General features: G+C 36.7%; 1 protein-coding gene across 1 annotated transcript in view; it reads right to left on the bottom strand.

Annotated features, from left to right (window-relative positions):
* Positions 1-12,020, bottom strand: part of LOC150079228 (transmembrane and coiled-coil domain-containing protein 4-like) — a 237,891-nt gene that overhangs the window by 163,780 nt on the left and 62,091 nt on the right. Inside the window, exon 4 of the mRNA XM_090382998.1 lies at positions 6,351-6,492. Within this exon, the coding sequence (XP_090239124.1) occupies positions 6,351-6,492 (142 nt within the window). The remainder of the gene's footprint in view (positions 1-6,350; positions 6,493-12,020) is intronic.

The raw sequence follows: 12,020 nt of genomic DNA on the forward strand, positions 1-12,020 counted from the left end.
GCCCTTCCTTTTCATTGGCCTCAAGCTACAGAAATAGGTGAAGAATATGCAGAAAAACAGTGTGTAGAAAATAAACTTGTTATATAATTAAATATTTCACATTTTTTGAATAAATTTAGGCCAAGAAAAAAAAAAAAAAAAAAAATGTGCAACATTACTTTCTGGACAACCCTCACTCATATATACAAGGGCATATCAATAAGTAATGCACTATGAGCTGTAATATCTTTATTATCTGAGATATTGTAACCATATTTCACATACATAAAATAGTCTTTCAACTTTGAAAAAAATATCACTCAACATAAAACCACAACACTCACTGCATTTTCTCCAGCATTCTTTCCAGGTAGTGAACACACTTTGGTAAAAATCAGGAGGCTAGCATTAACACCAGTGTTTAAGGTCAGAAATGAGATCATTGACACTAATGACATTCAGTAGGAGATTTGCAGACTTACTTATCAAGTACAGGGCAATATTGATAAAAAAAAAAAAGTCATGAGTTAGGGTTAAATTCTCCAATTCTGTTTAGAACACAACAGTAGGGAGTATATGATGAGAGCATTGTCAATTAATTCATCCAAGGAGAGATTGTGCAAGGCTCATAGGGTAGAATTTTTCTCAGCATGGCCTATACTTGTTAACAGGAGAGACTGTTTTTACAGGGATGGGATACACTTAAATAGAAAGGATGCAAGAATATTTGCTGATGGTATCGAAGAATAATTCAGTGTGTCAGTTGGTTTGGTTTGGGTTTTTTTTCTTTTTAGGAGCATTAGCAACTAAGGCCATATTGCTCCGGGGATATGCGGTAGTCATTCCCTCACCTTTCCGCATCCTCTGTATTTGGTGGTGACAGGCTCGAACCCCGGTCTAATCAAGAAGCATGTGCTATCCACTGCTGCTCCTTCCCACCTGGCTATGGAGGCGCCATAAATACAGAAGTCCCTGACATACGTATGAGATGCATTCCAGGACTTCTTTCTTCATTGAGTTTTACATAACTCGGGGGCACATGAGTTCATCAAAATCTATCAGGGAGCTAAATTATTTTAATTATTTTGTGATATCTGAGAGGAAATTTGAAGAGAAATTGTTGAAGCTTAACATAAAAAAGTCACCTGGGGTGGATGGATCTATCAAATTATATAAAGAGAGTCAGCAGAGAAGGTAAGCAAAGTTGTAGTCATGAGTATGAGAACAGGAGATTTTGGATTCAGGGGAGGTCCCTATGGACTGGGATGTGCAAATGCATCTCCATTTCATAAAAGGAAATCAATACATGAGTAATGTGACATGAGCAATTATAAACCTTTTAGCTTATCATCTATTTCAGGGAAAATAATGGCATCACTGGTTAAAAGAATTATTGTAGAACACATTACTTGATACCTTCTGAATAAACGAAATAAATACATATTACTTGATACCATCTGAAAACCAGCCACCGAGGGGGGCAAGCCAGCCTCAGTAGGTACCAATCCCAAGCCCAGATAAATGGTGAGGGTTGGCATCAGGAAGAGCATCCAGCCATAAAAACTATGCCAAAATAAAATAAAATAAAATGTATGTGGAACGGCTAGAGCATACCCCATAAGCGATATGTAGTCACGTCACCCAGAAACTCTTGAGAAAAGAGTCAGGAATACTGAACAAAGGACGGGTTCGGTTAAAGAAGTTAGTCCAGCTAGAGAAGAGGATGAAAAGTGTTAGAATAGGAACACTGAACATCAGGACGATGAATGGAAAGAGTAGAGAGATTGTGGATTGGATGCAAAGAAGAAGAGTGAAGATCCTATGCCTACAAGAGACAAGGTGGAAGGGAAATAAAGCAAAAGAGATCAGTGAAGGGTACAAGTTGCTCTTTAGGGGAACAGATGAGAGAGGAAGAAATGGAGTAGGTATTGTAGTTGATAAGGAGTTAAAGGATGGAGTGTGTGAGGTTAACAAAAGAAGCAACAGGATTATGAGCGTCAAACTGGAGGTGGGTGGACACTTGACCACAATAGTATGTGTGTATGCCCCACAAGTAGGATGCGGGGAAGAAGAAAAGGATCAAGTAGTCATGGCAATACCTGAGAAAGAGAGGTTGATTGTTGGAGGTGATTTAAATATACATTTAGGAAGAAGCAAGAGAGAGGAAGGAAGAGTGTATGGAAGGTGGAGTATTGGGGAAAGAAATGGAGAAGGGGAGAGGATAGTAGAACACGCAGTGGCATTCGACCTGGCGATAGTTAACATCTACTTTGAAAAAAAAGAAAGCCAGCTGATAACATACAAGAGTGGGGAAAGGATAAACCAGATTGACTATATCATGTGCCGTAGGAGGCATCTAAAGGAAATCAGGAACGGCAAGGTGATAAACGGAGAAAGTGTGTCTGCACAACATAGATTGCTTGTGGTCGATTGGGAGGGTGCAGTGGACAAAAGTAGGAAATATTCAAGACAGCAGGAGAAAAGGATAAAATGGTGGAGATTGAAAGAGGAGAGTTTGAGGAAGGAGTTTAGGGAAGAGGTGCTAAAAGGAATAAAGTTACTGGAAGACGTGCAAGAGTGGTGGAAGTTAAATAGTTGTATCATAAGGAAAGTTGAAGAAGAGTTGTTGGGGAAAACATCAGGAAAGGGGGGCTCTGGAGGGAAAGGAGGCTTGGTGGTGGAATGAGGAAGTGCAATCCGTGATAAAACAAAAGAAGGAGATGAAGAAAAGATGGGATTTAACAGGTAGCCAGGAAGATAAAGAAGCATATAAATTAGCAAATAAGGAGGCAAAAATGGCTGCGGCAATAGCAAAATCAGTGGACAAGGCCTATGGGGAACTGGAAAGGAAAGATGGGGATAGGCAGTTGATGAGAATAGCCAAAGCTAGAGACAAGGCATCAAAGGACTTCTCATCAATAAAACAGATAAAAGATGAGAGGGGAGTGGTGATACAGGACCAGGAGAAGGTTAAGGAAAGGTGGAAAGACTATTTTAAGAAGTTATTAAATGAGGAAAACCCAAGAGCATTATGCGAAGATGGAGAGACAAATGAAAGAGTAGTGGAAGGCATAAGCAGGAAAGAAGTGGAAAGTGCACTCAGAAAAATGAAGGGGGGGAAGCAGTAGGTGCTGATACCAGTAGAAGTATGGGCTAAGAAGGGATCGATATCTCATGGGACCTTATGGAAAAACTGTGGCACCAGGAGAGGATACGAGATGAGTGGAAGGAAAGTATACTTGTGCCAATCTATAAAGGAAAGGGTGATGTGCAGGAATGTGGGAACTATAGGGGAATAAAGTTAATGTCTCATTCGATGACGATCTCGGAAAGAATTGTGGAAGGAAGGATAAGGCAAGAGATGGAAATAGGAGAGAAACAGTTCGGTTTCATTCCGGGAAGAGGAACAACAGATGCGATCTTTGCTTTAAGGCAGGTGATGGAAAGGTACAGGGAGATGCAAGTAGAGTTGCACATGGTGTTCACAGACCTGGAAAAAGCATATGATAGAGTGCCCAGACAAGAAGTATGTAGATGCATGAGGGAGAAGGGTGCATCAGAAAAGTACATAAGGCTTGTGAAGGAAATGTACAAGGGAGCGGTGACTCAGGTTAAGAATAGTGTAGGTACGACTGAGGGGGTTCTCTGTAGCAGTTGGACTGCACCAGGGATCAGCTCTCAGCCCATATTTGTTCGATCTAGTAGTGGATGTGTTGGCGAGAGACGTAAAGAGTAGAGCACCATGGAGTATGCTGTTCGCCGACGATATTGTACTGTGTGAACCATCCCAAGGAAAGGTAGAGAAGAAATTGGAGGAAGAGAGAGGCATGAGGATAAGTAGAACAAAGACAGAATATATGGCATTGAATGGAGAAGATGAGAGTTCTATAAAACTGCTGGAGGAAAAGTTACCATCAGTTTCGAAATTTAAGTATCTGGGATCGAACGTTGAGATGGATGGAGGATTGAGTGCAGAAATACAGCATAGAGTGCAATGTGGATGGTTGAACTGGAGAAAGATGAGTGGGGGTGCTGTGTGATAAGAAAGTAAATTGCAGAATGAAGGAAAAAGTGTATAAAACTGTGGTTAGACCCGCATTGATGTACGGTGCTGAGACATGGGCGATTACAAGGGCCCAGGAGAAGACGATGGAAGTAGCGGAGATGAGGATGCTAAGATGGATGTGTGGTGTGATGAGGAAGGACAGGATAAGAAATGACTACATCAGAGGTACTGTTAAGGTGGGCCTCTAAGTAAAAAAATACAGGAATCTAGGTTGAGGTGGCTTGGACATGTGGAATGAAGAAGTGAGGAGTATGTGGGGAAGAGGTGTGAAAAGTTGGAGAGGATTTAAAAGAGAGAGAATGGGGCAGAGAGGAAGCCCAGGATAGGGAGGAATGGAGGAAAAGAATTAAGGATGGAAATGCCAACCCCATATAAATGTGGGAAGAAGAAGACATCTTGATACCATCTGAACATTTTGCAGACACTCTGGAACTGGTCTACGGAACCCCAGAAGTCCGTGGACCCCAGTTTGGGAAATGCCGCCTTAACACATTCTCATGCTTATTTTATTTTTAAAATAAGCAAGAGAATCATTTTTTTTTAAACTGTTTATACACATAATAAGCAGAAACATACATGCATATGCTTGAAATTTTGCATGTTTAACAGTTTTACTTGTACCACTCCCACCCGATTGGCTATCTTAACTCTCTCTCCATCACAAAGTTTAACATACTTCACTTTGCTCATTCTTTATTTCCTTTTCTATGCTAGGTATTTATCATGAATTTAATTAAACATTAACAACATACACTTATGTCTGCTTCCTTCTAGAATTTATTGATTCGTTCTGCCGTCTGTGGTCATTACAGTCTTCATCTTAGTTCAGGCACTAATTTCCCATGTTTTTAGATGTATGTGTGCCTTTTAAACAATAAGGTTTTTTTTTATTATTTTCTTTCATTTTTACTTATTCTATTTGATGCCCTATTGGGTCAACCATAAATGATGTGCTTGTTATCAATAGTATTTTCTTTTGTAAATGTTTTTAGCTTTAACCTTCCTTGCTTGTTACATCCTAAATTTAAATTCCAATTATTATTTATTTATATGTGTAAGGTTTACATCAGAAACTGATGCCTACATTATTATTATTAGCCATATGATTAATAATAATAATAATAATGTAGAGAGAGAAGAGAATCATCAAGAAAAAGAAGAATGATGATATCCAGCTTAGGAACCTGGGTGTGCCAAGCCCATCGTTGCCATCTTTTTCTGCAACATTTCAGTGGTTGACTCTTGATAATGGTACTGAGACTGCATTACACGGCTGTGTGTGTGTGTGTGTGAGAGAGAGAGAGAGATCAAATAATTCTACCTCCTATGTCTCAGTTTGTGATATTCTTATTACACCTATACATGCTTACCATAATCAAATTCTAGATCTAGGACATCAAAATAACAGCTTACTTCATAAGCTAATTCGCTGTAGAAAAAAATAAAAACAATAAAACGCTCCCACTGTCACCTCTACATATTTAGTAATATGTTAAAATTCAGTTTAGTTTAAATGACATGGGCTATCAACATATTTGCAAAAAATTAACCAGTGATTTCATCAACAAAAGTCATCTGGTTGTAAACATCATTAGACATGCCAATACATTTTCTAACGAAATAGAAAATCCATAGTAAATGCTATTATAAACCAAAGAATTTGTGCCTAACTATAGAAAAAGTTGTCATTCATTATTTTACATTGGTAAAAACATCAGAAAATTTTTGAAATACTGCTAATTAGAGAAGTACTTTAAAAGGAAAACACTTCATCTTTTTCTCTGGCTGGGTGGAGGTGGGGGAAAGAAGGCTGATCTTATCAAGCCATCCACACAAGCTTCTACCCCAAAATAAATCTTAAATCTTATCCACTCAAGAGTAGATCATTCAAACTGGTTGAATAGCACTGATTTAACTGATACTTTAAATTCATGAAATTTCCGGCAAATATGCTAAAATCATCAAATTCACTACCATTTTGTTTCAAGATGACAGACGAGAAAATTTAGCATAATGGTGGAGTTAGAGAAAACTCAGACTATTGAAATTATTCTGTAGTTAAACCTAGTGCACCAAAGATAGTTATCACTGACATTCTAAATTACATTTTTTTTGTTTTCTAGCCCACCACCTATCCAGAGTACTTAAAAGTATTAAATATTCATTAACCTTTCATGTTTGGGGTTGCCAGAAAAATGCAACAAAAAAAAAAAGAAATTTTTTAAAAAGTAATAATTAAAAATTATTCAATATTAAAAAAATGCAATCATAAAAATATAATTATTGAATTAAAATACTTTCATACCTCCTTCCACAGCAAATAAGATAAGATCTTCTACCACACGAAGACAGTTGCCATTTAAAGCTGATTCTTGCTTAAGAACTATTATTAGGGGACCAATATTCCCACCTTCCCCCTCTAAGAATGCATACATCGCAGATTCCACCTTCAAAAAAATAAGCAATTTTGAGTTATTATAAAGAGATGAACAAATTTTTTAGTTTGCCTTTTTAAGGACAAAGTTTGCCTCAATGTTTCTTACCAGATATCTGAAATTAAGTTGTAACACACGAATTGTGAATGACTTTAGCAGATTTTTGTATGTTTATGAAGGATTTATGTAATGCTTACTTTATTCGTTTATTGTAAATATATGTTGCCTGCCTTGATTTCATTGAGCAAACTTCTACCATCCCATTTTTGAAATATGTTGTACTTGTCACATGCATGCTAGCCTAACGATAGTGAAAGCATAGTTTAACACAAGGGTAATGGAGTAATAAAAAGAGATAAATACCTTTATAAATATCATTAAGTTTAAATATAAGTAATTATTTTAAATAGTCAAGAATCATCCAAAAGTTGTTGAATGTAAAAGGTAAGTCAAATTCAATTTGGATTATTTACCAACAAGGAAAAGCAGGAGGATTAAAGCTTAGCCTAGATATTGCTGCTTAGTTGGAATGTTCATTATAATTTCATAAGACAATGGAACTAAGTTAAGCACACAGACATTCCTTGGATTGTTTGATTTTAACAGATGCAGTACAATTTTATTAGTGGCTAACAATAACTGCTAAATGCATTTAGTAACAAACAAATGATTTCTAAAGGAATGATGCATTCATAACAACATAAAGCTAAATAGCCATATTTAGCTTTGTTTCTATTTAAACTCTCTTTCTATTTAAACAAATATTTTTTTTGTAAGTAGTAGTAATAGTAATAGTGGCATGTGATGCAAGAAAGCAAGCATATCAGCCTATGCAGCATCAGCCAAAAAAAAAAGTGGAACCATATTTGGTGGAACATGCAAATTTAGTTTGACAAGTAAATTTACAGGAAAATATGCGAGTTGTTTTAATAAACTAGAGTGGTGTTTAATTTTGAAACATCATCACAATTTATGAATTTAACAAAGTGACAACTGGAAGGTAATTCAGAAAGTTAGAATCTGATTATGGTGGAAAAGGGAAACCTATTTGTCACTCGTGATGGTGATAAATCTCTAGACAGCCCGCAATTTATCATGTTAGTTGAAAGCACATTGCAGAATGTCCATCCAAATTTTGATAAAAACTATCTGAAGTCACTTATTAGATTTGTATAGGGAGTTTCCTAAGGTATTCTCAGAGCTATTTCAGCTTTGAAAGAAGCTGCTATATGTGCAACACAAAGCAATCATCACCGATAAAAAAGCAATATGTGTCGAACAATATAAGGCTCCTATGATTTACACGGAAAGATTGAAAAAACTGTTAGGTGAATACCAAAAGGCTGGAAACATTTAGTCTTCCACTTCTAATTGGAACAACCCTTTCATTGTAGTATAAAAATCTAATGGTGACGAGATGAGATTTGTGTTGGACTTTAAGGCAGTAAACAAGATGCAGGGCTCCTATGAATTTCCTGTTGAACAATGCTGAGAGTTTGTTGCATTTAGTACATTTTGTTGCATTTAGCCAAAGTATTTTCAAAATTATATTTGAACTGCAATTATTATTAGATCATTATAGTGCATGGAGATTACTTCTTTCTTCACAATGCAGCACCGTTATAATTTTTGGAGGATGTTCCGAGAAGCATACAATTCTGCTCAGAATTTTTCAGGCACTAATGAACAACATAATAGATGGAATGTTGGGTTGCAATACAGCAGACTCTCGATTTACCAGGCCCGGATTAACCGGGCCACTTCAAGACTCCAAATTAAAAAAAAAAAAAAAAAAAAAAACAACCACAAATCATAAATTTTAAGTAATAACTAGAACAGGTACAAACAGATATTTGAAAGTCGTAAATAAGCGACAAGAAGTGGGGTTATAAGTCGTCAGTTGGGAGATTAATGTACCTATTATCTTGCAATCCCCACTGTCTTCACGTCCGCCACTTAAAAAAAAGGAAAAAAAAAAAAAAAGAGAGACCAAATGTTTAGTTTGTTTTAGTGCGTCATGTCGATTGTTCTGTTCCATTGCAGCACAAAAGAACATATTTTGTTTCGTTATGTCAGGGATGTCGGATTTTTTGTATAGAATTTTATTTTTGTTTAGAAATCGTGAAAATGATGGGTAAACACAAAAGAGTTGCATTTTTAGTTAAACAAAAACTTGAAATTATTCAAAAGTTTGAAAACAGTGCATCTGTTAAATCTCTAAGGAATCATTACAATAAGGATGTATCAAAATGGCCAAACATTAACAAATATCATGCAGAATTCAGATTTGTCAATAATAATATAGTAGCAATATGTTATTAGTCATTCCCGAGTTATGTAAAACTCAACGAAGTAAGAAGTCCTGGAATGTATCTCTTACGTATGTAGGGGACTTTTATATTTTTGGATTAACTGGGAAATCGATATCTGGGATTTGTTTTTTACCATCTATCCCAGAAAATTGAGAGTCTACTGTATATGAAAAATAAAGCAATGATGCATCAAGTTATTATTAAACTTTCACATTCAAACTTGTTCCTAAAATGTTAAAGGTGCCAGTTTTTTATCAGCAAAGTTACATATTCAGGACACTAGATCGTACGGATAGCTTAGCTTAATTTTCAGCACTCACCTCATAGTAATCCGCTTAGCTGGTGGAGGGTTTTACCACATACATAGTGGTTATAGGATTCTAATACTTTACAGGGATTATGGGTTTAGAATTAAGTTATGGGCTGTAGAAAAATTTTTAAGAAAGGAAAGTGCACTTTCCATGGTTGCCTAATTAAATTAAATTAAATGTAGAGAAAAAAGAAAGGAAAATATATTTTTCTTTCTTTTTTCTCTACATTTAATTTAATTTAATTAGGCAACCATGGAAAGTGCACTTTCCTTTCTTAAAAATTTTTCTACAGCCCAAAAAAGAAAGGAAAATATATTTTTCTTTCTTTTTTCTCTACATTTAATTTAATTTAATTAGGCAACCATGGAAAGTGCACTTTCCTTTCTTAAAAATTTTTCTACAGCCCATAACTTAATTCTAAACCCATAATCCCTGTAAAGTATTAGAATCCTATAACCACTATGTATGTGGTAAAACCCTCCACCAGCTAAGCGGATTACTATGAGGTGAGTGCTGAAAATTAAGCTAAGCTATACGTACGATCTAGTTATTACATTACAGCACATAAGGACTCCTTAAAATATCAAGAGTCATATTCAGGACACATAATTGACAAGAAGGGAAGCCACCCAATGCAAAAAAAAACATGTACATGCAATTTTGAAGGCTCCATTCCCTCATAATACTAAGGAGGTGAGAGGTTTCTTAGGAATGCTCAATTATTACAGAAAATTCATTCCTGGTTGTGCAGAAAAAATGGAGCCAATAACTAGCAGAAAAAATTGTGCAGAAAAATGGAGCCTTACTCCTAAAGGATGAAAATTTGTCATCTAATTGTCAGCCCATCATCAGAAATCATTTGGTGGATTTAAAGCTAGTTAAACAGCTTCCTCACTATTGTCTAATTTCTAACACTCCTGAGAATGTGATGAAAAAAGAAGGATAGATAGTAATAGAGGCATGTGATGCAAAAAAGCAAGCTTATGTAGCATCAGCCCAAAAAAAAAAAAAAAAAAAAATTCACACAACTATTCCCTCTAAAAGTTTGTCCAGTTCCTCCTTGAATTTATTTAAGCTATCAACTTCCACAACGACAGATGGAAGTTTGTTCCAGCAATTAACCACCTACTGGCTAAAGGCAAACTTGCGCACATCTATTCTACAGCTGTCTTTCCTCAATTTGAATTTATGCCCCTTAGGTTCGTAATCTGAGCAAGTGAAAGAATCCCATCAGAATTCAGCATGCTCAACCCATTCAAGGCCTTATACACCTCAATCAGATTGCTTTGCAGGTGCCTAGTCTCCAGATGCTGTAATTTGCAGAACTTAAGAAGCCTCTCTTGGTAAGAGGACCCCCTTCATTCCCCTTACCAATCTTGTTGCCCTTCTCTGTACACGCTCAAGCAAATCTACATCCTTCCTAAAATGAGGCCTCCAGACCTGTCTGCAGTACTTAAGGCGTGGCCTGACCATTGCCTTATACAAAGGGACAATCAACTCCTTTTCCCTGCTAGCAAAATTCCTATGTATCATTGACAAAACCCCATAACCTGCCCTGGCAGCCTGTCTGCATTGCTCAGAAAACTTCATATCTGACTGCACAATTACTCCCAGGTCTTTTTCTACCATCTTAAGTGTAGTACCACACAGTTGGTACGTTTCTCTAGGGTTACTTCTACCCATATGCAGTACTTTGCATTTGTCAAGGTTAAACTTCAGTTGCCACTTCTCAGCCCATTTGCTCAAATTTTCTAGATCCTGTTGCAGCAGCACACCGCCATTACTGTCATTAACAACCCTGCCAACCTTTGTATCATCTGCAAACTTTGACACTAAGCCTGATATACCTTCATCAATATCATTGATAAATGTACAAAACAACAGTGGACCCAACACCGAATTGTTATTAGTGGATCCACTAATACCATTAGTCCACGAAGAGCAGCACACATTGATTACCACCCTCTACCTTCTCCCACTCAACCACCCTTTTATCCATTGTAGCAATTAATACCCTTAATACCATTCTGCTCCAATTTGTACAGTTGTCTTCCATACACAAAAGTGTCAAAAGCTTTCCTGAAATCCAAATATATGATATCAAAATTATTTTTTGCATCCAGTTCCTTTGTAACCACATCATAATAACCAATCAAATTTGTCAGACAAGACTTTCCCTTAACAAACCCATGCTGTGTCTGAATTATTGCTGTAGTCTTGTCTAGATGATCCTGCAATGCATCTTTAACCAGTGACTCCATTATTTTACCCAGAATAGAAGTTTAACTGGTCTGTAATTACTCGTGTCACCCTTCAATCCCCCTTTGTGAATTGGGGATACATTTGCACATCTCCAGTCCATGGGGACCTCCCCTGAGTCCAAGGATGCTCTCATAATTATGGTTAAGAGTTTGCTTACTTCCTTTGCCGCCTCCTTTAATATAACTGGATAGATCCCAACCACCCCAGATGCCTTTCTTATGTTTAACTTCAACAATTTCTCCTCCACTTTGCTCTCAGTTATTACAAAATCATTAAGCACTCTGCTACAATTGATAACCTTCTGGCATTTTCAAACCTTAATAACTCCTCATGTGTGAATGTAGATGCAAAATACTCATTCAGTTTGTTTGCTATCTGAGCAGGATCATCAACAGTTGAACCATGATACAAAGGTTGGCAGGATAGTTAATGACAGTAACCAGGGTGAACTATGGCAAGAGTTAGGAAAATTGGCTCAATGAGCTGAGAAATGGCAGTTGAAGTTTAGCATTAACAAATTCAAAGCATTACATATGGGCTGATTTGTGCTGCCAGATACAAAATTCTCTGAGAAGTGAAGACCTGCTGTCAGAATAACTAATGGGGTTTTGTCAAAGATATACAGAAATGTTTTTAGCAGGGATAAGGAAGCAAT

Source organism: Mastigoproctus giganteus, chromosome 10 (genome assembly GCF_048544385.1).
Source record: "Mastigoproctus giganteus isolate SK-2022 chromosome 10, ASM4854438v1, whole genome shotgun sequence".
NCBI classification, from domain to species: Eukaryota; Metazoa; Arthropoda; class Arachnida; order Uropygi; family Thelyphonidae; genus Mastigoproctus; species Mastigoproctus giganteus.